General features: G+C 42.8%; 1 protein-coding gene across 2 annotated transcripts in view; it reads left to right on the top strand.

Moving 5' to 3' along the window:
• Positions 1 to 3,418: 3,418 nt before the first annotated feature.
• The window catches only part of GC6 (golgin Putative 6), a 44,121-nt gene continuing 20,955 nt past the window's right edge, over positions 3,419 to 26,584 (top strand). Inside the window, exons 1-9 of one of the 2 annotated variants that reach the window (XM_087395162.1) lie at positions 3,419 to 3,700; positions 3,796 to 4,263; positions 4,337 to 4,405; positions 17,975 to 18,030; positions 18,319 to 18,446; positions 18,586 to 18,638; positions 24,441 to 24,587; positions 24,676 to 24,749; positions 24,832 to 24,901. In XM_087395162.1, the coding sequence (XP_087251288.1) occupies positions 4,361 to 4,405; positions 17,975 to 18,030; positions 18,319 to 18,446; positions 18,586 to 18,638; positions 24,441 to 24,587; positions 24,676 to 24,749; positions 24,832 to 24,901 (573 nt within the window). In that variant the 5' untranslated portion in view covers positions 3,419 to 3,700; positions 3,796 to 4,263; positions 4,337 to 4,360. The remainder of the gene's footprint in view (positions 3,701 to 3,795; positions 4,264 to 4,336; positions 4,406 to 17,974; positions 18,031 to 18,318; positions 18,447 to 18,585; positions 18,639 to 24,440; positions 24,588 to 24,675; positions 24,750 to 24,831; positions 24,902 to 26,584) is intronic. The other variant, XM_087395164.1, reaches the window with a different exon arrangement.

The following is a 26,584-nucleotide window of genomic DNA, read 5'->3' on the forward strand; positions in this document are numbered from 1 at the left end:
ATCCTTTTCGTGACCGACTCTTTTATAAAAAAAAGTTTTGAAGGAGATGAAGCTAATAAGTTGAAGAAGGTTATCCTTGTGAAGAAGGGGTGAAAAGGACCTTAAAGCTTTGGAAAGAGAGGGGGCTTAATACTTTGGAGATGGGTGGAAAAGACAAAGATGAAGTGACTTTTATCAAAGGATTAGAACTTAGGGTGACATGGCTACTTCTATAATCCCTAAGTATTCTGTAATGAGGTCGATGGGCGTCGAGTTCATTCCTTCTCCAGCTCGAATCACCCAGTTTCTTTGCTCTATGATGCTCTACGCACTGTATATGCATGATAGCTTTCATAAGTTAGACTTTTCTGAATCTAGAACTCGTTGACCTCTAGTTGACCATGTATCATCAAAAGGGTGAGGACGTGGCTCTAATATTTTCTTTGCATAAATCGTGTAAACAATTCTTTAGCTCTGTCAATCGTCCACCCTTCAAATCTAATGCTGTGTTTTGCTTTTGGCAGGTGCTGCAATGCTCTTCGGAGATCGGCTCTTCACAGAAACCTGTCAAAAAAGAATCATGTGCCTCCCTAGAGTCCGTAGAAGAGTGAAACTACCTATGGCGCTCTTCAGCTACTACTGTGAATTTTGCTGCGCTTCCACAAAAGTCATGTGGCCCTAAACTCCAAGTTTCCTAGAACACTATAGTTGAGCTGCCAACCAGATAAATTTGAGTTGCAACGAACTCCGCTCCACGTGCATGGTTGTCGTCCCAAGGATTCTAGTTGGACCAGTACATCACTCTCTTAATAGCCTCGAGGAGTTGGATTGTCCGTGGGCTTTGTGGACACTGCTAACAGCTCTTCATCCTTCCGCAAGGTCTAATGTACACAGCACATAGTAACAGCCAATAAGTTTTTTGCACTCAACTCGTTAAATTGCTTCAGAAACCCTTGGAATGGGTGTTGCTTTTGCAATTCCTCACATAATAACTCCTCTTTGTTGCTTACTAGTAGCTCACAACACCAACTCTGGACATTTCTCTCGACAATATGGGATTGCCAAACCCTGCAATAACTACCTGATCGACCGCTTTGATACCTGTGTGACGGTGGACTCCCAATACATAGAGGGCTCCTCAACAAGTTTCCACCCATCCACAAGACTCTAACGAGCTGTGTCGTGAACCAAGTATCTTTCTTGAGTTCCCTCATTCCTTCTCTTGGAAGGACCTATCTCTCTCTAGAGTCTTCCCCCATGCCTAACACTTGCAATTTGGCCTTTCCCTTTGGTGCCTTGTGTCCCATAAGGGAACCTTACCATAAGAGCCCTCTCTTGGGCTATCCTTTGCACCTCCTACTAAACACCTAGGCACGGCAGTAGAGAAAGGGAGGCATAGATGAGGCAGAGTTTGAAAGAAAGAAAAGACAACAATTTACTCCCTAAACTAACAACAATTTACTCCCTAAACTGACGACAAAACTTAACCCCTCAACATCAAAGTAGAGAGCCAGGTGACGAGTGGAGCGATTGGATTCCAGACTCCACTTCTTAGGCTGGATTTAGATTGGATGCTCACCTACCTCACAACAATTGATTTCAAAGGACGTTTCTGAGTCGGATGTTCAAATGGGTGGACACATCTGACTCTTGCTCATACATTATTGGTTGCTTCAGACTCTTGCTCACTTGTAAGAGCTTGTTTCGACGGGAAGGTTGGTTGCAAATCGGAGGTTTTGGGAGAAAACCAGGTTGCAAATTCATTTAGGTTCATGCATAGTTAGTTTCCAAGCAGTTTTAGACTATTTTTAGCCAAACGTTTAGACTGTGCAGCTTCAAAATGTGATGTGACTGAAAGAAAACTCCCCCACTAGCATTTATTACCCTTGGTTCTCTCTTGAGTTTTTTCTTGGCTTGCAACCAATATTTTCCAATCTGCTCCAGGTGAACGTGTAGATTGTAAACTCCACATTTTGGTTTTGAAACCAAGGGACTCGCATAAACATGCTCTTATTGGTTTTGCCATAGCCAGTGTTCACAAAAACATCTCTCTCAACAAATCACAAAACTCCAATTTTCAAAATTGAAGGGTTTTCTTGAGAATTTGCAGCCAAAATATAACTAAATTGCCTAAAAATTTGTGGGTTTGCAAAAATTGAAAAAATATTTTTTCACAGGTGGAAATGTACATGTTGCAGGTTTTTGGTTACATGATTAGTAATGCAAGGAGATTCTAGGTCAGTTGTGGAAGTTGGAGACCTTCCAGAGCCCCTCATTGGGAGAGTTATTAGGTTTCCGGTAATTTGTAGAGAGTCTTTTGGAGGAGGCTCTGGAAATCCCGAAGAAATAGAAGATTACTTTATTTTTATATTCATGGATGGATAGTAGTGAACAAGTAGGTCCAGGTTTGGAGCAAACTTCACTTGTCCTAGGTGCTCGTCTAGGGAGGAGTCGGTTCATCATTGCTTATGGGACTGCAGGCATGTGAGAGTCATATGGATAGTGTCTGCGAGGATCCTTAGTACTTTTGTTCCCTCTCGTTTCTTCATGAATTGGGGATCAGTGGCTTGGCTCTCTTTGTCAGGATCTCAGATCTTCTATGATGGCAGGATGCTTCCTGGGCCATCTCCATTCGATGACACCTAGTGGAGCCTCACTCTCTGAAGGATGTGCCTATCTCTTGCTATAGACCAGGACATGTTGATGTGGATTTTGTTTGGGAGGTACTAGCTAGTATTACTGCTTGGCAGATTTGGAGGGCGAGATGCACAGAGGCCTTAGATGGATCATAGGTCCACCCTTCTCACACCCTGGCCAGTATTTGGTTCACACTCCGATGGCTAGTTGGGCGAGCATGCAAGTGTCCTCCCGAGGCACCCTTTGCTAGGAGGGTCATATTCCTTACAGAATGGAGGGGCTCCCCCCTTTTCTCAGAGACTATAGCAGGGTTGAGGTGGCCTTTTCAGCCTCAACCTTGGTTTCTTTTGAGTTTTTATTTACTCTTCTAGAGTGTTTTTTCCCTCATGTCGAGCATGCTGTATTTCCACTTTGAGCTTGCTCACACGGGTTTCTTTCATACTTAATAGAAGTCTTTTTCATAAAATAAATAAATAAACAAATGTTGCAAGTTCATTGCATATAAGGCTGGTTACAGACCGCCCATCGCCCACCCAAGTGAGAAAAGGGGATGGGACCAAATGCAAAGGATATGAAAAAGACTAAGCTCATTAATTGCATGCATGTGCGAATGGCTTATGTGGTGTGGGTTATTTGATTTTTGATTGAAGATACTGGGTTCAAGAAAACTTGGGCTCCCTTAGGGCGTCCCTTAGGGCGGGGGGTGGTGGTTGCCCAAGACCATGTGGCGGACACGCCAACCCACGCCCCTTTCCAATGTTGGGCGGGCGCCGGTGTGTCATAACACTGGCGATTACTCAAATGACCGGTTCTTTATGCCCGGACAACTTCGGAGTGGAATGGACTCACGGGGACTCACGGAGACTCGAATAGACTAGCACGAAGCTCTTGTGATAGACTAGCACCATGCTCTTGTGACATCCTTGGAGAACACAATTTCCACAACCATGTGAATTTGGCCCAATTCATCTTGCAAAACAAAGTCATTTCCTGTGCAGCAGTTTTTGGATCTGAGTTTCAACAAATTCCGAGGGATTTTGCCGTCCGTTTGAGTTCTCAGGCCCAATTCCTGAGAAAAGCATAGGTAATCATCTTTTAGCAGTTGAACGGAAGCATTCCAACCGCATCTCACGAGCTTGTTGAGTCTCTCAATCTCATGGAACTTATACAATTTGACAGAGCTAATTTGATTCTACTGTGCGGCCTGTACCCTGGTGGCTGATTTTCCGATCACGAAGCTCCAAAACATTGGGAATAATCTGTCTGGGACTCTCCTGCTGGAGGCTTTCCATTGGCCAAAGATTCAGAGGCTCGAGCTTAATCACACGGACCGATTCCTGCTACAGTCGCAACTGAAAATCGTTCATGCTTTCGACTTCCGGCCATTGGATTTCCACGCCATCTCGATGCTCTTCACCATAAGAATCTCTCCGTTTTGCAACGATCCGCCATTTGGATGAAACATGAACTGTTGCGACACACAAACACGCCGTGATAAAATTTTTCTCCCATCAGCGATTTAATCTACGTCGTGAGGCAATCATCAATCAAGTTTCCAGTGCTCCATGTGAAACGCCCACGACAATTTACGTGTGCTACTCTTCCTTTCATTAATTAAAGCAGGGCCACAGTACCTTGTTTATAGAGGTAAGTACCAAGCTTGTCAGTGTGATCAATTCGCAAATTGCTCAACGACTAATCATTTCTAATCCTGTTGCAGGTTTGCAGAGATCGTGAGACAGCCATGGCGTTTAAACTTGGTCCCATCAATTTCAACGCCGTAGCTCAGGTTTGCATTCCTCTGTTGTTGTTGTTAGAGGTACCTCGTTGATGGCTTTGAAAGTTGTTTCCTGATCATTACGTGTCTCCTTCAAGTTTTAGGTCAGGACCTGAAATTGTACTTTTGGGCCCTTTTTTGACCCGGAGGGTCGTACAAAATATGACAGTGTGAAGGGGGGGTCAGCAAAAAATGGTCTTCTATTAGAAGGGGTTTTTGGAGGGAGCTCCAAGGCAAAACCGCGATCCCTCACCAAGGAGAAACTTGACGGATACAACTGCCCTCATACAAGGGAAGTTTGAGTCTTCGTTCAGATCATGCCTAATGCAGATGGGTGCTTCCGGGGTAGGGGGTTATATAGTACTGCATATGCAATGTAGGAACTTGAGCAATCGCGGGTGTTTCAGTGATGGGGCTGGGAATAATGTTGCGGAAGAAATATTAACGAGACAGGAGCAATTATTTAGTTCTGGATGTTCCGAATAGCCCTATTTGTCCTCCTCAGTCGGGTTGAGTCCGACTCACATGGTCTTTGTTCCAGAGGCTGACGATGGGAGGAGGGTGAGGGTCCCACATCTTCCGTTATTGCTCTGTTGGTCAACTAGCTGGTTGACTAGTTGCTATGCCACGCGCAATCTGTAGTTAATGGAGTTTTTCTATGCCCATGAGTAACAAGTGTTTCACCACGTTTTCCTTAGCTGCACTATGAAGAAATTGTAACTGAGTGATACTGAAGTCACATGGATCCTCTACCACAGATGCAGAAAGGGAAGTTCCCTGAGTGCATATTCTCGTCAGATGGATGGGATATCAGGTGGAGAGGGAATATTAGAAAAGGTGTAGGCAGTGCTGAGCTGTGAGCTCCCGGGACTATGAACTTTAGGGGAGGGATGGTTTTCTGCCCTTTTAGGGCAGACATTTGGATGTGGATTACTGTGGGGATATCATAGTAGCTAGTCCTTGCTATGCGTGATATGACTATCATGAGATTGAAACTGCACTGTGTTGTTTTTCCAGAGGATGAGTCTGATATCTAAAATAGTCTAGAGCCCATTAATGGGCTGTTTTGAGGGCCCTTTTAGGGAGATTTCACATGGTAATACCAAGCTGTTGGGATACATAGCCTCTTGCTGGTGTTTTCACAGGGGATGCATGGGGCAGCTTAGGTGCTTGATGCGCACTTTCTTGTGGGTAGGATCAAGCGGTACCTGGAACACAGAGCCAGGGTCACCTGGTAGATGGTAATCCTTCCCTAGGCGGGAGAAGAACTTGGCATCATTGATTTAGAGATGCAGAGCAGAGCCATGCTGGGCAGGCGTGGCCTCACCTCAAGATTAGAGCCTTGGAAGCTCTTGCTTCAATGAGGGTTCTCAAGAACACCGCATGGTAGTTGTAAGAGTTGGCATCATGGGCTGTGAGAAGCGTGTGGTGCTAACATTGTCAGTTGGCAGAGAGATTTCTCAATGAGATCCAGCTGCAGATTGGAAAGCCAAAGTCAATGGAGGATACGACGGAGAGTCCGACGTTACCTTGGAGGACTCAGGGTCGATCCTGAGTGGAGCTCATTAGAAGCTGTGAAGTAGAGATCCTTATGAAGCAGGCACAAAGATTTCTCTACACCTATGACAGAGGTTGTGGATGGAGCTGGATGATGGATGTGTTGAAACTGACCCTTGGTGCTTGGTGCCCAATAGGAACTAGGCATTTCCTGGCTCATGATGAGCACTGCTGAATTGTCATCTGTCAGTTCATGGATGGTAAAATTATTTGCATAGTGCATCAAATGATGACTCACTCACTGGATGGACCTATTGATGGTACTTGGGGGACTGTGACTTTGTTCACCACCATATTTGGCGGGCACTGTGATCAGTTTGATCTGGGTTGGTTCGAAGAGTTCAAAGCTTTACATTGAAGAGTTGGAGCGGTGGGGCATGGACCATGACTCAAAGATGCATTAAATTTTTTTCCCAAGAGCTTCTACATGGGAGGTACTCTTTGAACAAATCAAGACAACAACAGTCGGATTACCGGCAGAAGAACGACGGGCAACAGGCGACATAAAAAATAACAACAAGCAACTACAACAAATACAATCCCACATCAACATGGAGTCGCAATAGGAAGAGCAAGCACAATCAATCGACCATGTCAAATAGGCCTGAGGAAGATCTCTCTCCACGTCACGTCGGTATTGCATACTTCACACGAAATAGAAGTCGGGTAGACACTCCATCACAAATGGAAGATCCAAACGACATTCTACACGACTCTGATTATATTCCAAGTGGCACAAGTTCCTCAGATAATTCATTACATAGCAGGGAACTGCATGAAGCACAAGCTGAATTACAAAAACTGATGCTGCCCAGTCCTACACAAGAACTCCTACAAAGAGCACTTGCAGCAAATATTGCAACTAATGTATTCGTGAGTGTAAGATAGAGGCTGAATTTTAATCCCCTCCCCAAACCTCCTAAAAAGAAGACCTCCCAAGTGCAAGCTAGTGCACCAGTACAACCAAAGATACAGAACCCACTAGTCAAAGCAGCCAAATTTACTGGGAAAGTTAAAGAAGACCGTGACAGTCATGTTGGACAGTTTGAGACATCCAGAGTTGTGGTTGTGAACCAGGTATTGTTGGCCACTGCTTGGTTTGTTTGCTCATGTTAGTGCAGATCTAGAGATTGTATCGCTCAGCTCATGAGACCTATCAGGAACTTCCCATGGAGCGATTTAGATGGCACCTCAGATGTTGTAGCCAGGGTGGCTTGGGAGACCCTCATTCTCCCCACAAGAGAAGGGGGTCTCAATATTATTGACCCAAGCTTGAAGTGCATGGCCTTGCTCTGCAAGTTTGTAGTATGTGGATTGATGCCTGGACAGGAGCCTTGGAAGGATTTTTTCTCACGCAGCATTCAGTCTTGCATCCCTTCTCATGGGGGAGATTGGTTGGACAACAATAGATGGATCTTTACTTTAGTCCATCTCAAATCGCCCCTTCCCCTCTCATGGCTGCTATTTTGAAAGCTTGGGGCTGCTTACTTAGTGGATTTGGACAATTGCTAGATGCTACCAAGAAAGAACAATTTGTAGCTACCTTCAATGGTAAGGCAATGAACTGGTTTATGCAGTACGGTGCTGCTCATTTTACTGACTATGACACATTAAAAGTAGCATTCTTGAGTCGTTTTAGAAAAGAGAAAACTCGAGAGGATATCCTCAAGAAACTGAGAACTATGAAACAAAAAGATTTGATGGTTGAAGATTATTCTCAGATGTTTCGAAACCTCAACAAAAGACTAACAGCAACCCAACAACCAACCTAGGAGCAACTGGCAAAGGATTAAACAAAGAACTGAGAACTGCAGTAGCTGGATGGGACTAGCTTGGAGGAGCCAATATGGTAGAAGCAGCCCAACGGGCAGAAAGGAGACTTGGTACAGTATCAAAGTCCAAGAAGACAGAGAAAAAAGCGTTCAGATTCCCAAACAGATTGAGATACGGACACTGATAGTGATGAAGAAGAAGCTACCTCATCAGAAGAAGATGAGGATGATGAAGAATATTCCAAGAAGAAAAAGAAAGAGAAGAAGTAGAAAAACAAAGAAAAATCCACAGCAAAAAGGACAACAGATAAAATCTCCAAGCTGGAGAAAATGATCAAGGATCAGCTTCAAAGCTTGAAGCCACCACCTCAAGTACCCCAGCCCCAAAAGATTCCATGTGAATTTTGCAAGAAAGATAACCATGACAAAGAAAGATGTTGGTACAACCCAAACTACAAAGGTAGGGTACCACCCTATGTACAACAACAACACAATCAAGAGCCAACTGTACCTGCCAATCAAGTAGCCGTAGCAAGGCCAGCCCAACAAAGATATTTAAATGCAGCCCCTAAAAGACAATTTCAGCAACAATGGAGAAATCAACAACAACAGCAACAACAGCAAGGACAAACCCAGGCATGCACTTATTGTGGCATGGAGGGCCATAGGCAAGGCCCACAATGTGAACTTTGGTGTAAACACCGTGCGGAAAGAGGTATGCAAATCATCCATTATGATGGAAGAAACAATCAAAACGGTCAACAACAACCACCTCCAGGAGTAAATATGGTATATATCGCTCCTCATAATCCGGATAACAGCTACAAAAATCAGTAAAGTCCGAATACTACTCATGCATTAGCAATTACAAGGTCACAAAATACAAAGCCTATATAAGGATTGGGACAAACACAAAGAGACAATGCCAAGGCAATGAATTGGCCTCATCAAAATAAGACAAGAAACAAAGCTTTGCAACAAGTACTTGCCAACAATGCTTCCCAGGATGTCAGAAAAGAGCATCACATTGACAAAGGCAAGGGCATCAGTCAATATAAACAGATCCGACAGCAGTTTGACAGCAGTACGTTTGCACTAGTACGTTTGCACTACAAACCAATTTTGGCAACCAGGCTCAAGCTCCTCAAAGCGGTCAAAATATCTCAAAACAGATTGCAATAGATAAAACCAAACAGAAAAAGCTTCCTCAGAACTAGACACATATGCAAAACAGCATATGCATTCTGCAGACACAGACCGGGGTCAGAAATACCAGAAAGGGAAAACAAAGATATAATGGCAGAACCGCAAGATGTGCTACATAGAAAAAAGTCAGATGCCTGTGACAACGGACAATGAGCAGAAAGAAGGCATCAATACAAAACAAGATGACCATACACTCTTTTATGGAGTCACAAGTTCAAATTAAAGATTGAGGCTAGATTGAGGCTCAGAGAGAATAACTATCCGGAAGGGAAAAAAGAAAATTAAAGTTATCTTCTACAAAAAGTTTTCCCAGAAAACCACAGCCACTAGAAGCAGAGGGCATCAATATGATTTATGATATTGATGAAGATGAGGAAGAAATATTTCTCAAAAGGAACCCTACTATCTTCTCTATTTTTGAAATTGATGTTGTGAGGATTATTGATCAATATGTTGAACCGGATGAACAAAAACAGCAGTCCGACACACTTCAGTTGCTGCAGGACAGAACAGAATCGGAACACAGTCAAAAAAGCTTCTGACAGAAGAATCTACAGAAAAGGCTATAAATGCAAACAACAGCGATGCATAAAGATCTCTTGCTTCTACATCACTAGAACAAGCAATTCAAGAGGTAGAAATTCAGTTTGAAGAGCAAATGCAAAGGAGTGCCAGGGTAAGACAAGATGACTTGGAAGAAATGAATTTGGGGGACAAAGACAATCCACAAACAGTCATGGTAAGTACAAATCTTCCCCCACCATTTAAAGTAGCTCTTAGAAAGTTATTAGAACAATACAAGGACATTTTTGCATGGCATTACATTGATATGAAGGGGGTAGATCCATCATTCTGTCAACATAGAATAAATCTCAAAACCAATGCAGTACCAATCATTCAAGGGAGATATAGAATGAATCCAAATTATGCCAAGTTGGTAAAGGAGGAAATTGATAAGTTGTTGAGGGTTGGTTTGATATATCTACTAACACATGTGACATGGTTATCTCCGATTGTTATTGTTCCAAAGAAAAATGGGAAATTGAGAATATGTGTTGATTACAGAAAGTTGAATGCAGCAACCATCACTGATCCATTCCCTCTTCCATTTTGTGACTCATTACTTGATGCTGTGGCTGGACATGAAATTTACAGTTTTTTAGATGGTTTCAGTGGGTATAACCGGATCAGAATGGCTCCAGAAGATAGAGATAAAACCACATTTGTAACAGAATGGGATGTATTTGCATCCAATGTCATGACCTTTGGTGGATTGAAAAATGCACCACCCACTTATATACAAGAGGTATTTGCAGAGTACCTAACCTCATTTATGAAGGTATTTCTGGATGACTTCTCAGTCTTTGGAAAAAGGATAGATCATTTGCATCTTTGCTAAATGCAAATTTGTTGGTCTGAGCTTAAACCCAACAAAATGTGCTTTTGCTGTCAGTCGAGGTATTCTCCTGGGACATATTATCTCACAAGAAGGCATGGAGATTGACCCTAACAAGGTCTCAGCAATCCAGAATGCTAAAGCTTCTAAAAATGTCAAGCAACTACAGAGATTCATTGGCCAAATAAAATGGCACTACAGAGTTCTGAGATATCTTGCTGATATCTATTATCCTCTTACTAAACTCACAAGGGATAGTGAACCATTCATCTGGGACACTCCTCAAGAACAAGCTTTCAACATCTCAAGAAAATATTGATGGTTGCTCATGTATTACAGCCTCCTGATTGGTCTCTCCCTTTCGAAGTCTTTGTGGATACATCAGATTCAGCAGTGGGAGCAGTACTCATGCAACAACAATCACCTAAGTGGTTCAGACCTATATATTATGCAAGCAGAATCCTGACAAAACATGAAAAGAACTATGCAACAATAGAAAGAGAAGTGCTTGGTATGATGTATGCTTTGAATAAATTCAGACATTATCTTTTGGCTAACAAAGTACATTTTCATGTTGACCACCAGGCTTTAATTTACTTGGTCAACAAACAGCATCTAACAGGAAGATTAGCAAGATGGATGCTATTGTTGCAAGAGTTTGACTACACAATCGTTCATAGACCAGGGAAACAGCATGCAATTGCAGATTATCTGAGTAGGTTGCAGTCAGGAGAGCCTCTGATAGGTATACCAGATGAACTTCCTGATGCAAATTTGTTCATGGTATTAATTGAGGAGTAGCCAAACTAATCTCAGAAACAATGAATCAAGATCAAAGAAAGAAGTTGGTGTTATAAAGCAGACCTTTTATTATCATTGCTGGAGTGTTGTACAGAAGGGGCATTGACCAGGTCATCAGGAGATGTATCCAGGACCATGAGCAAAAAGCTGTATTAACAGAAGCACTTGGAGATGCAGCAGGAGGTCATTTCTCAGGAGATATCACAGGCAAGAAAATCTTGCAAGCTGGATTATGGTGGCCCACAGTATTAAAGGATGCCTATAAATATGCAAAATCATGCCTACCTTGCCAAAGGGATGATAGACCAATAGATAGACCCCTCCTTCCATTGGGTATTTGTCACTGATGGACTAATCTCAGAAACAATGAATCAAGATCAAAGAAAGAAGTTGGTGTTATAAAGCAGACCTTTTATTATCATTGCTGGAGTGTTATACAGAAGGGGCATTGACCAGGTCATCAGGAGATGTATCCAGGACCATGAGCAAAAAGCTGTATTAATAGAAGCACTTGGAGATGCAGCATGAGGTCATTTCTCAGGAGATATCACAGGCAAGAAAATCTTGCAAGCTGGATTATGGTGGCCCACAGTATTAAAGGATGCCTACAAATATGCAAAATCATGCCTACCTTGCCAAAGGGATGATAGACCAATAGATAGTGATAGGATGCCACACCAACCCCTCCTTCCATTGGATCCAGTTCAAAAGTGGAGATTGGACTTTATTGGACCAATCAAGCCTCCATCAAAATATTCCGGTAATCAATATATACTTGGTGCTATTGATTATTGCACAAAATGGGTAGAGGCTGTTGCACTCAAAACATGTAAAGCTAGAACTGTTGCACATTTTCTATATTATAATATAGTTACCAGATTTGGTGTTCCAACTGAGATTGTATCTGATAGAGGGACTCATTTCATAAATAAAACAATCAGAAAGATGACAAAAATGCACATGATGTTGAACAAAAAGTCCACAGCATATTACCCATAAGCCAATGGTTTGGCTGAGAGTACAAACAAGTTAATGAAAAAGGTTTACAAAAGAACCATTGCTGATCATCCAAAGGATTGGGATTAGCATTTAGACTCAGTACTTTGGGCACTAAGGACAGCTCACAAGGTAGCCACAGGATTGACACCTTTCAGGCTAGTGTATGGATGTGAGGCAGTAGTATCCAGGGAATTTTTTGCAGGAAGTCTAAGAGTAGCAATTGACAACAAACTTTCCTTAGAAGACTCCATAAATGCAAGATTGGAGCAGCTTTTACAATTGGATGAGGATTCAAAGGAATCAAGGAATTCATCTACAAAAGGGTCAAGTCATGGAGGGAGTCTGTATTGTCAAGTTTATCTCATTTACATCACTATTTCATGTTGTTTCTACTATCTTTCTAGAAACTAGTGCTTGCCTCTACTGTTGGATGTAAGTGGTGATTGTTGCACGCTTCTTCCTTGTGGATTGGGCAAGCCAAGTGTTGAAACTTGAGCTTGGAGTCCTCCTTCTTGTTGTCTACCTTGTACATATGGTCTTGAGTCTTGTATCTAGGTCCTAAGCTTTCACTAAGTTCATCAGTTTGGAAGGTGCATTGTACCTTGGTCTTGTATATCTCCATTTTCAAGAATAAAGTGAACCTGGATAAGGGGGGGGGGGGTGACAAGCTCTCACACAGTTGACATTATTCAAAGAAGAAGAGCAGCATGGGTAAATAGAAACATAAAGTTTAAGCTTCTCAAAAAGGGAGATTTCGTGTGGATGTTCAACACCAAACTGGGAAAAATGCCAGGAAAATTCAAGCTCAGATATGATGGTCCATTCAGAGTACTTGAGGCATATGAACAAGGGACATTTCTTCTCTCAGATCTCCATGGTAATCCATTTGACAAACGAGTAAATGGCTTTAGACTGAAACCATACATTGAAGACCCTACAAGAGGGGCAAAAATAAATACAGTTTCTTTGCATGATTCTGTAAATACAATAGAATATTTTCACTCTGTTTCAACATTTCAGGCTACCAAAGTACCAAGCATCTCCAAAGTACAAATGCTATGTATATCACATAGCCAAGGACCTGCAGAAGAACGTCACTTACAAGGATTTAAGAGATTACAACTATTTAGTCTACAGAAAATCAAAGCAGAACTATCTCCAGTGCCGAATGGAGAAAATAATGCAATATCAAAATTATCACACACACTGACAGATGGAAGAAATCAAGAGCAGCAACTAAAGAGCACTATACAAGGCAGCAGCAACAAAGATTACTACAAAAGCAACGGCAACAACAAACATTTATCCGCCACCCTGACAGAACAGCTCCGACATCAAGCGCCTGACAGGACACTCAAACCAACTACAAAGCAGCAAAATATCTACTTAGGTAATTTTATTTTGTCTTGGCAAACAAGGGGTTAATTATAATGTCATCACAGGAGAGCTGGAACATACACAAAAGCTATATGTGATCGGAGCAGCAATCCGATTGGAGTCCGACAGGAGTCTGACTCCCTGGACAATGCAGTCCGACGGGTATCAGATGTGCCTCCAACTAGAATAGGTGCAGTCTGACTGGCATCCGACAGCACAACCGGCTCAGTCGGATATATCGACTCACATCCGCCACAATCTGTCCGGCCCAAGACCGTTTAACCCTAAGGCAACGTGTCACGTCCAATTGACACATACGAGGTCTGACTTGTGTCCGTCCCTCTCCCGACTAAAGGTCTGCACATCGCCAAACATCCGACTTCGCCCCAACTCGAGTAAGTCAACTATTCGCACCCCCGACTATCCCCCGCCAACTATCCACTGCCAAGGGAATTTTGTCAAATCCGACGCACAATTTGCGAGATTCATCGTACTCTTGCCTCATAATGCGATCATACGAACTCACCACCCACACTATGTGGATAATTCCATACTTTCATGCGAAGCTCTAGTCTCAGCGCGGCCAATCATGGCTCTTACAAATGACACCGGCGCAATTCTCACAAGGACTCTCATAATTCGACGATGGGAGCTCGATGCAACTCTCCCCCAATCACCGACTCCGACTGCCAGTCGACAACAAGCAAGCTCCACAAAGATCAGCCAGAAAACGCCAGTTCTCGCAAGCTCCATGCCGCACGAACTGGTACATATGGCACCAAAACATAAGTCCCGTCCCATAACCCCGATCTCTTCTCAGCCTCAACAGCCATCCCTCGACCTCCTCATCTCTACCGCCCTCCTCGACTCGGACATGGCTCTCAGGAAGAAGCAGATGACCCCCGCACGAAAGAGCCCACGCCAGAGCCCTACTGTAGAGAAAACCGTTATGGCGGAAGCGAACGAGGATACATAGAGCGACTATGAGACGCCACAGCCAGGATTGAAGAAGCCGATAATTACAGCTACCTTCCTCGGATTCAAAGTATTTCTCGACATGCAAAAGAACCAAAAGTGACTGAAGAAGATCGGCTTGCTAAACTATACGACACTGCCCTGGGCTGCTTGGAAATCCTCACCCGATGCTCTCAAACAGTACGAGCATTTCTAGAAAACAAGAGGTAAGTTGACAGATACCTTGATGGTTACCCCCGAAGTCATTGCTGAAGCCTTTCAATTACCGTTGATAAGGGAGGAGGTAACATATCAAAAAGATATTGATCAAGAGATGCAACAAGAGTTCAGTCCGCCTAAGACAGCCAAAAAGTATTTTGTTGTCAATAATGTGCAAGATAGCGGGAGAAGGCAGCAGTTAATCTGGTATTTGGAAAGAATGCAATTATTGGTCAAAACCAATACCATGAGCCACGACTCATATGCCTTGCTCAGAGCAGCCGAAAAGGGGACCAGAATCAGTTGGGCTCATATCTTGCATTCAAGGGTCATGAGCGAGATTGTGAAAAAGGACTTAACATCAACAAAGGCACACTCGAAGATTTCGCCCATCATCACTGCTCTATTCGAATTTGCAGCACAGGATTTGACTGAGAAGCCTCATGTGAGTATCCAATATCGGGAGCAAAGGATAAAAATGCGACATAGCCCAGATACAAAGCAAGAGGGCAAGCACAGCCCGGATCCAGTAAAAGATGCCTTGGTACAAGATTTAGAGGTAGCCAACTATTCGCATGAAGAGAGCATGCAAGCGGTGTATGGAACATCACTCGCAGAATCATTATGGGATACTCCCATTGCCAAAGAAGCAGAGCTCCCAAGCAAATCGCAAAAGCAAGCGACAAGGAAGATTAAGCTAAATCCAAGAGCAAACACAGTAGCAAAACCGACATGGGTGCAGCCTGAAGATGACCTCCCGAGGATCCTACTCAATTCTCCTCCACATAGCCCGGTAGGTGGTTTCTCACCACTACGCAAACTCATTGTTCTTTTGGAGACCCCGCTATCAGATGCACTGGCAAAGAGAACACATGAGGAGGTGTCAACAATGGAGGTAGACCATGCCTTAATCACATTGAAAGACTACTGTGATCAGCAAAGAAAAAAGAACCGGGAATTGCAAAAGCAAGTACAGGAGTTATAGAGAGAAAAAGAGGCAACAAATCGTTTACTTCTCAAACAGACAGAACTTGAGCAGGAGCTAGCTAATGCACATGCAGAGATTGCCGAGATGGCTAAAGAGTACAACAGCTCCAAGGAACAACAAAACAGATACACAGCAAAATTGACAGGGCAGGTCAAAGTACAACAAGAATGCATGCCCACTATCAAAGCATGGTTGCAAGAAATGAAGGATGAGTTTTTTATTGAACTTGACAAAATGGGCGCTGATCAGAGAGAATTACAGATTGAGAATACACTCCTCAAGGACCGCATCTATTGAACTTGACAAAATGGGCGCTAATAAGAGAGAATTACAGATTAAGAATACACTCCTCAAGGACCGCATCTGTGCGCTTGAAAATGTTGAAATCCAACTCAGGGAAATGGCAGAGTAAGCCGACGGTGTGTTTATGACACATTGGATATCACTGAAATGTAGAATCAGCTAAGCAGAACTTCATAGGAAGCATGGGCCAATCTTAAAAGCAGGCTTTTTGCAATTGCTACACGCCCATATCAAGCATTTGCTTCAGCTGCTTACGCATATGAGGCTATGGCATACGAGCTCAAGTATCTCAGGGCAAGAGTAAAGGCAGGAACTCAAAGACAAATGCCATTTGAGAAAAAATTTTCCATATTAGAAGAAGAACCTGCTAACACCTCAGAACCTCCTACAATGCATGCAGAAGAGGTTAATCAGCATGCCCAGGTAGAAACAAAGATGTGTGTATCATTTGCAAATGCTGATGCTCTGCATAGCCCAACTCAATTATGGTGTGCTAGTCCACCTAAGACCACAGAAGCAGCAGAAAATACAGATGCAGAGCAACGTGACACAGAGGAAGACCAGCCCACAACTAACCCTATTGTCACTCAAAGTACCGAAATTGACCTGGAAGTGACACAGTGTCAAGCTTGATCTGAAGGATTATTTCTAGTAAAGGGTTCGAGTCTCCAACTTTTTGAGAAAAAGTCTCTCCACCGGAAGTGCCAGGTGTTGAAGACTTAGTCTCCACCTACATGGCCAATAACCCAGGGTCAGCATAGGTTAGGATAAGTCAGTCCCATGGCACAAGGCGGTTACTAAGCATGTAGTGGATACCACTGTCTGTGACTGATAAGTAGTGGGCTAATGCAATAGTATGATGTTTTGTAACAAGAGCTGTTACTTAAAGATATAACTGACTGCAAACTTATAACAGTCGAAAGGGATCTGGATAGCTATAAAAGTCCTGTAACAACCCATTTTGAGGTTGCGTTGTTGTTTATCTCTGCTGAAGCATAATACAAAATATCTGTTTTTGCAGATTCACGAGTTGTCTGCTGTTCTTTCGTTGTTTAGTCTAGTCTACATGCAATCCGACTCCTGTCAGGCTGTCGTCCAACTCCTTGCACCTGTTGCATTTGAGTTGATGTGTGTTCTGTGTTTTCATTAGCTGAATGCACTTTGAACACGCATATGTACTTTGTGTAGCCTACAGGAGGTTGAGTCAGAGGATCATTTCATCTTCGGATGCCCTGTTTACTATGAGATCAGGGGACGTTTCTATTGTCTATTCAGAGATAGCTCCGGAGTGTTATCCCGATTTCTCTCTTTTCCAGATCAGAGATGCGTGGCCGCATTCAACGCATTCATGAGTTAGTTAGGCATCGTGACCACCTACTCGATCATGGAGACATGAGGAGTAGACCCCGCTAGACTCTTCTCAGAGCATGATCACTGAGTTTGTTTCAGCCGGACCACATAGATGCCTACTCTACAGGTCTCAGACATGATTGTGACCCAGAGCCAGTGACACGGTAGCTCAGGCAAAGGGTTGATGCATAGATTACACTTGGGGCCATTCCCTCCACTTTGAGAATGGGAGCGAGACCGATAGGTGTGACTGTCGCCCTCGTCAGACGTAGAGCCGTGACCTAGAGACAGCGTAGGACTGCATCTGCAGGGGACCGACAATCCATATCTGATTTCTGACGAGGAGAGGGGCCACATTGTCCTTTGGGCTCAATTCATTCTATATTATGACATCAGTTGAGGATGGTGATGCTGTAGATGATTGTTATTATTTTGATGTGACTATGTAGGATACAACTTTTCTGCTTTTGTATGCACCCCTCCAGCTGGATTTGTATCAGGTTTTTTTCACAGTCTCATACACCCATTGGTCTTCCGAAGACTAATAATAAACTTTCTTTTTCTTTCTTTCTTTCTTTCTTTCTGCTTCAGAAAAATACTCTATTGCATGGATTTCATTGTCTCTGTGGTGTGCCCTAACGATGCCTTTGTGATTGCAGGGAGTTGGTGGGCTGGTGTTTGGGAGTGGTGATAAAACGTCTCAAGAAGGGGATGGGTAAGCCTTCATTTTAAGCTCATGAGCATCAAAGTCGGTAATACTTTCAGTTTATTGGTTTATGCAAAGCATAATAATTGTTGTATGCGTTAATATTTGGGTTGAAACTGCTGCTTAGTAACAATTTTAATGCTCCAAGATTAAATTGATCATTTCAGTGGCCAAATTATGATAAAAGAAAGGCATATTCTAATGCTATTTCAGTCACTTAAACTTTGTCACATAAACTTTCTTTCTTTCTTTCTTTCACCAATCACATAGTATTGATTTATCTCAAATTTTCAACAGTGTCGTTGAGCAACTTTTAGAGCGAATCAGCAATGGTGTTTTGGCCGAAGATCGTCGCCAAGCAATGTCAGAGCTTCAAGATACTGTAGCAGAAAGCCGTTCAGCACAGTTAGCTTTTGGAGCCATCGGTAATGTCTGCGCTAGTATCAACTTTAGTCTGCTGGATTTGGAAAGGAGGTGAAATTGTTGTTGGATGATTCTTGAGGCTATTTCATTTTCAGGAATGAGTTTTTCTTTTGTTTAATACTGAGTTTCTAATGTCTGCAGGACTTCCAGTGATTCTATCTGTTTTGAGGGAGGAGCGCAATGATTTAGACCTGGTTGGAAGCTACTCGATCCCTTGTATTCCGATTCTTGCTTAATTTTATATGTACAGTACAAATTGCAACATGGTATCTGGGGAAAATATGCAAATCATCACGTCATATCCGTCATCCTAGGATCTGCTGCTTTGGCTAGAGTCCAAGCCTAAGATAAGTCGTTCTTTTCAAGAACAATGTAGCTTATGCATTACAACTCAAGGCAGGTTTGTGCTTTTTAAAATCTGGTTATGTTGGTGTCTTTGGTGTCTCCTCTCGAGTAATTTCCAACTGAGGTACTGACCAGGATTGGGAGACGTGGTGGTACGAAAACGTGGAGCTAGTTTCACTTTTCATAAAAAGTAACTTCGTTTGTTGGAATTTATATGAAGTGCAAACCATAACAAGGTGACATGCTTTTGGGAGCTAACCAGGCTGAATACAACACACATGATTTTTATGCTGGGCAAGTTTATTGGAGACAAAACCAGCATATTAACATTGTGATGGAATGTTGAACTCTTCTGAGCCATTATAATTCTGTAGGTAAATGGACTTGACACTCAGCCGGCTGGTTATGAGCCTAGTGTGTGGGCAATTGGGCTAGGAGAACCACCAGCAATAGGCACCTGCAAAGGGCCTATGTATAGGCTGATACAAGAGCAGCAGGTCGGCAGACTGGCTGCTGGGTAGGGCCTACAAAGATGCTGGTCGGCACCTGGTTGGCAGATCCTCAGGAGTGGTTTCAATTAGATACTTGCAGCGAGTGTTAAGATACGTGTTTGACAAAGATTTTAGGGGATCACAGAGGCATCCATGACGTCTCCCATGCCTATCCTCAACTTTGGAGAGAAGGGATGGTGGATGGGAGCAATTACCCAACCTGAAAGGCAAAGCTATAGAGTCACTTGAGGGTGAGATCACTCTGGGAGATATTGAAGGCATCGAGACTCGAGACCAAGCCTGTGCAGCAGAATGTGATAGGCATTGTGAGAGCGGCAGATTTAGATGAGAGCAAAGGCTAGGTACTCAAAGATGCTGAGGTGCTATCAATGATTGTGGCAACGAATACAGATTCATTTCTTCCACACATTGAATTGGCGGATACTGCAGGCGAGGTTTGGAAGATCTTGAAGGATCTATACAAGATCAACAATGCGGCTTGGATAATTACTGTAAAAAATCAGCTATTCACGATGACACTGGGAGACGGGGAACCTATCAATGACCATCCGGTCAAGGTGAAGGTTCTCAAGGATCAACTTCTGGTGATTGGCCAAAAGATTGACAGGTATCAGCTTGAATATACGGCTCAATGTCCCACCTGCGAGCCCCCATATGAGGAGGACAAAAGGGCTTGACACCTACAGCATGACGGGTATCCAAGGTGCCACATGGACATATGTAGGGAGATGGCATGGAGATGCCATGTGGGCAGCAAGCAGGCTGCCACATGGCAGCATACTGTTTTCCTTCTTAGGTTAATTTTAGGACAGCCATATGGGCCACCCTGGTCAGCACATATGGCTGACATTAGACTCCTAGTGTGTGGGCAGTCTGCAGGTACAGTCAGCTGTACAGCTGTATGGCTGATTGTAGCAGGTCGGCAGCAGCGGCCAATCCCTACGGTCAGTTGGCTAATACAGCAAGGCCTTGTGCCCTATATGAAGGTCCTTTTGGAGGGGTGAATCAGTTTAGTTGGTGCTCACTCCAGGGCACTCCAGTGTGTAGACCAGCTTATTGTTGGAGAAAGAAAGAAAGATAGAAAGAAAGTTTATTAAAGTTTTTAAAAGACTTGAAGGGTCCATGAAACTGGAAAACCAGATACAATGAGCTGAATGGGTGGAGCCTCTAAGCTTGCATCTGCACCCAAGACAAATGCGACGTAAACATGAACACAAGTACAAGTATCTGAGCCCATGGAAAGGATAGAACTGCGGGGTGTGTCACTTCTCTTCACAAAACACGTATCCACTTGCTTGGTAAATTCATTTGTTACATATCTTCATTTTCTGAAATTTCAGGATGTTTGCCAACAGAATGCGTATGTTTTCCTACTGTTCAGTTAGGTACTAGTTGGCTAGGGTCTAGTATTTGAGGGTGGACCTCGATTGAAGGAGTTATTGGCAGTAGTGTCCCACAAGTTGAGACGAGGAACATAAAACCATACCCCACCCAAGTACCCAAACATGGGACCAATCAAATGCATAGAATGCATACCGACCCATCAACTATTAAAGAGAATGTTTGTAGCCCTGGACTAGCCCTTTGAATAGAGCTAATTGCGAAAAACCTAAAGTTGAAAATGGAATTAAAATTGGAGTAATATTGGTCACTCAAAGTGAATTTTTAGTCAAGCAAATAAAAAGTGGTTAAAATAACAAATTCAGCATGACACGTGGCATGCTGACTAACCAGTTTGATGTGGCTTGCTGACGTGGCAATTTGACTTTATGAAGAGTGCCTCCTACGGCAGCATCTGCTGTGTGTGGAATTTTGCGTCACGAAACTAGGCTATGGAAGTTGTTGCTCCGATGATTAAGTCTTCTTCATGAGTATTGTTCTAATTTCTGAACCCAAATGTTGAACTTTAAAGATGTCTGAGGAGCAACGCTTTTCCAAAATTTTTGAGATTCCTAATGATGCAAAATATATTTTTGTGAGTCTGTCCATGTTTATATATTGTGAGTCTGTCAATGTTTTAGTATACGTAATTTTGCTAAATGCGGGCATGCATTAGGTCCTGTGGGTATTATAGAGGCATTATAGGCATTACAGGATGATATTGCATTACCTTTTTTTTTTGGGTGGATATTGCATTAATCTTTTGTCATATGCTTGTGCTGTGGTCTAGGAATCATACATCTGTATCATCTGATCTTGTGAGGTGATTATATGATCAGATCGGTGTGAAATCAGGATATTGCAATGGTAATGCATTCTCAGATTGTTGCAAAAGTGGTTCATATACTATCTAGCTCAGAATTGTGAAAGCACTTTTTGAAACTACCACTATTTGCCATGTTGGTGTACTTCGTCATGGCTGAGTCTGCCCTTCACCTTCGGAGTGCCGACAGAAACTCAATACGAAGACTTTGTATAAATGGATGCTCAAGTATGTGTGGGTGTGTGGATTGGTATGTGTGAGGCATATGTTTATACTATGGTCTACACCCACTGTTGGGCACTGCGCTGATGACATCAGTGGGGATGTCATAGTTGCTAGTCCCTGCTATGCGTGATGGAGTTTATGGTTTTGAATAGAAATGGAGAGAGAGAGAGAGCAACCACACACAAACTGAACTGGAAAAGAGAGGCTGCAAGGGATCTCATGACAAAACCCCTCAACTGCTGGGGGAAAACCTCTGCTCATATAGGCACAACTGCTACACACTGAGATGATACAAGTGAGGGAAGGGGGGGCTATATATAGGCAGCCCCTTCCCCCCCTCCCCCTAGTCGGCTGATCATGTGCGCCAACCCCTGCCCTCGATGGACCGACCCCCTACTGCTGGCACACAGCCTATAAAGGGGCTCTCCCCCTGCCATAAACAGGCCGACTAGGCTGCCTCAGCCTCCTGCCCTATAACGGGCTGCTATGCAGCCAAATAGGGGCTGATCCCCTGCCCTACAGAGCCCGCTAGGTGGACGAACAGCAGGTTATCCCACCTCTGCCTACAAATAGGCTCCTGGGGGGCTGGAATACTGCAGGTATGCTGCCCCAAAGGTGGCCACACAGGCCCACCACAATGGCCTGACATATGTGCCTCCAAGAGAGCTGCCACGCGGCACATAGACTGCCCCTGGCCAGCCCAAAGGTGGCCACACAGGCCCACCACAATAACCTGACATATGTGCCTCCAAGAGAGCTGCCATGCAGCACATAGACTGCACCTGGCCAGCCCATAGCTGGTCTGAACCTGTCCGCATGCCTCCTGAGAATGTCCATAGCCAGCGGGTCATCATGGGCTGCCAAGGTGGCAAGCAAGCAGATTATCCCACTGTCCTACTCTATGCTACCCTCACACGGGGGGGAGGGGCACACCCACAAGCAACGCCCTCTCTCTACCTAAACCATGTGACATCAGGAGATGCTTGCATATCCTCAATGACCTGATCAACCCTTTCAGTTTGACCATCACTTTGTGAATCGTCTCCAGTGCTCATATTAAACTAGTTACCAACCTCATGAAAACATTGCCCTCCACACATCATTGTTAAATTCACTATTCTGGTAACTAACGATGCTAGCAAATAGCCCGTACAATCTATAAACATCTCCACAAATAGCATTGCTGATTCAAGTGTTTTAGCCTTTTTTTTGGTTGAGATAGATTGAGCCATCTTGGTCAATTGATCCATAATAACCTTCACAGAGTTGTGCCCCTCCTGTATCCTCGGTAATCCAACAATGAATACATGGATATGCTTTCCCATTTGCTAAATGGGATCTCTACATGATGTAGTAGACTGCCTATCTTAAGACGTTCAACTTTATTAACCTAGCATTTTGGGACTTCAATACATAATCTTTGACATCCTTATTTATTCTAGGCCAAAGGAACTGCCTTTTCAAAAGTACATTCTTTTGATTTCCTGTGTGGTCGCACTTGAACTCAAAAGAATTTGGCGCCTTATGTTTTTACTGTTTGGGACACAAACTCCTTTGTAGAGTAGGTAGCCATTTTAAATATTATATTTTTTTCCATTTAAGTCCTTTATCATTACATGTCATTTTGGAATTAAGGAAAGCTCAATTCAATTATCATTGGCATTTGGTTTAGAGAATCTGCTACCACATTGAATTTCCTCTTTCAATATGGCAGTTGATATCAAGTTCTTGCTTTAATTCAGCCCATCTAGCCTTTCTTCCTTCACCCTCTGGTTGATTACAAATCCATTTCATACTTTCTTGATCAAATATGATCTCAGATTTAGCACTATATAAATACTGCCTTTCGTGCATAAACTATAGCATATAGTTTGCCATCGGTTGCCTAGTGACAACACCTCGTCAACACTAGTGCAAGTATAGCAGAGGCTCAACAAGGGCACTCCCAAGCTGGCATTAGTACCTACTCCAATGCCTTGAAGAAAACTCGACATTTACCGAACGCTACTCAGACAGTAGTGTTGTGAGGTGACTTTGTGTGTTGAAGCTAACGAAAATTGAGTGATGAAGATTAAATGCAAAAACCTGAGTGATGAAACAAGCAGAAAGGCAGATTTGCAATCAAGCTACATCAATACTTGTTTTGAATGACGAGGTTTTGATACCAATGTGACAGCAACCAAGTTAGAGGGTTTCTCTCATGCAAGCCATCCAACCACGAATCCTAGTGCTCCCTTTAGTGTTCTTCTTCCTCTGAGTATCTCACATGCAATCTCCTGTCTTGGGATCTCCTTTGGAGATCTCTTTGGAATTTTACCACGTAGTCCATTGCTTGCCATTTGGATTCTCCTTATAAAGTTTGCTACAGATGATTGTGCATCAGATCACACGGCTTGCTAGATAGAGTCTGGAATGTATTCCCTGGTTGCAATGGAACTATGAGGCAGGAAAACGTTGATTGTGTCCCAGATAAGAAAGACGGGGATAAAGTACTTGCCACTTTAGAGAGTTGGATTGCCAGTTTCTGAGGGTCTACACACATAAAGTGGGTGAGGGCAGCGGTAGGTAAAAGAGGACAGAGTATCACGGCATTATGTGCATTGATAATATGAAAGTGGTTTTAAAATTGAAATATGATGAACTCAGTTGGGGACGGGTCACGTTTTTGCTTTTCTAATTTGGTTATGTAAGAAAATAATTTGACTGAACAGGTGAGGGGGGCTCTCGAAACCCTTGTTAATGCATTGGCTACAACAGAGAATTTCCATGACAATAGGAGCCAGGTTCAGCCTGGTGTGCTAAACTCAGAGTTGCTATCAAGGGAGCCAGGGAGTGCCTCCTTGCTATTGAGCCTTCTGGTGGGCAATCTCTGGTTTTGTTTTTTGTCATAGGTTTTTCTGCTTTTGTTAGATTAAGCATAGACTGAAATTGTTAAATGGCTGATAGGAAGAGGAAGATTTTTATGTACGCTACTACACATTGCGTTTGCTTACAGCGTTATCTACAAATTGCTCAGTCAGGTAATGAAGATTCTTGCTGAACAAAGTTGCAGTATGGTTTCTTTGATGTTTTGACATCAGTGAGTGGTTTTGCATTTGGAAGGTTGCAGGAGGCAGTTTTGACAACTCCACAGGGAATTACCCGTCTTATGGACATGATGCAGGATCGTGAGGTGAGTTTTGATCAACCATCAAGTTACACCCATCCTAAATAGGATAGATCATTTCTTTGCTAGTTTGAGTCACGGAGAAAAATAAGGCCTTATGTCATTATGTCCATAGTGAAAGTGAAGTTTGGGCTAGTTTTGCAACTTTTAAATACAAGAAATCAACACACTTGTGAAATCACATTTTAGCTCTGTAATTTTTGTTGACAATGAGGGTTATGCCCAAGGTCTAGTAAAAGGGGTTGCTATGTGCTGCAGCTGTTTATGTTATTAGAGATTTATGCTCCCGTAAAGGGACCACCCTTGACTTGCAACATCCTTGTATGCGAGCATTACATTTGCTTGCACGCTTAGGTGTCTCCCCTTATTTTCAGATTACCTCCTGTAAAAGGATTTTAAATGTCCACAAATTGAAGGAAAAAAGGAGATGGAATTGTAGTGAGATGGCAAGATATATCCTATAGATTTGCTCTCTCCCAAGCTCCACAGCTGCATGGGTTAAGTAGCTTTATAAAGTTTACGTATGAGGGTTTATAATGGTTTGTTAGTACATTGTTGAAGGTTACATGCTCATGCGTATGAATTAAAATGCTAGAGACTTGGTAACAGCATTGCATATCATCTAAGCCCTCGATGTGTTAATGGGTGAGAAAGAAATAGAATATGCTGAATTAGAGAGGATAATTGCAAGACCAATTGAAAAATTAAAGTTTTATAATGTTTACGTATGAGGGTTTATAATGGTTTGTTAGTACATTGTTGAAGGTTACATGCTCATGCGTATGAATTAAAATGCTAGAGACTTGGTAACAGCATTGCATATCATCTAAGCCCTCGATGTGTTAATGGGTGAGAAAGAAATAGAATATGCTGAATTAGAGAGGATAATTGCAAGACCAATTGAAAAATTTTAATGATATAGACAAGGTACTGTAAATTCCTTCACCTCCTGATGCAAATTGAGCTATGAATGATGAAATTGCAAAGCTTTTTTAAAAACCATATTAGACATCCAACGAGAGTACGATTTCGCAAGAAGAAATTATGCCTGATAGATGCATTAGCCATGAAAGGGGAAATGCCTAGTAAGGGCTTGTAGGACTATTCCAAAACTGATGTCCATCAATATTCTTTCTTGTCTATTTGTATTCTGCCATTATGCTTCTGATTTTACAGCAACTTGGAGGCTCATCTGCTCAATTGCTGAAATATATGTTCACTACATGTAAGACGTCCTTGTACCTAGGAATCAGGTTTGCGCTTTCAAAGTAGTGCTGGAATGTTAGATGCATGAAAAGCATTGCATCACTATTTTCTAAAGGGAATGCTCTTACATGTTTATTTTAGTGAGGTAGTGTTTAATTGAGCATTCTGAATCATACCTATGTATTAGCATGCATGCTGATCCTAAAAATAATGAACAAAGTTATTGCAATAAAAACGAATTCAATCATCTAACTCAGGCTTTTTTGTGCAAATTTAGAGCAAAATGGAGCATTATATCCAAAATTGTTCTATGAATGTACTAAAGCGTTAACCATGACTATTATGAGGTTGAGTTTCGTAAGACCCTCCTCCTAATCCTATATGTTAGTTTTATGGGTTGCTGTCTTTCCCTCTGGTGTATGTAGCTCATGTCTAATGGGAAGGACCTATTACTTTTGTAAGAAAATGAACTTAAAGATTGCA

Source organism: Dipteris shenzhenensis, chromosome 24, assembly GCF_047967505.1.
Source record: "Dipteris shenzhenensis isolate YYH24624 ecotype China chromosome 24, Dip_SZ_1.0, whole genome shotgun sequence".
NCBI lineage: Eukaryota > Viridiplantae > Streptophyta > Polypodiopsida > Gleicheniales > Dipteridaceae > Dipteris > Dipteris shenzhenensis.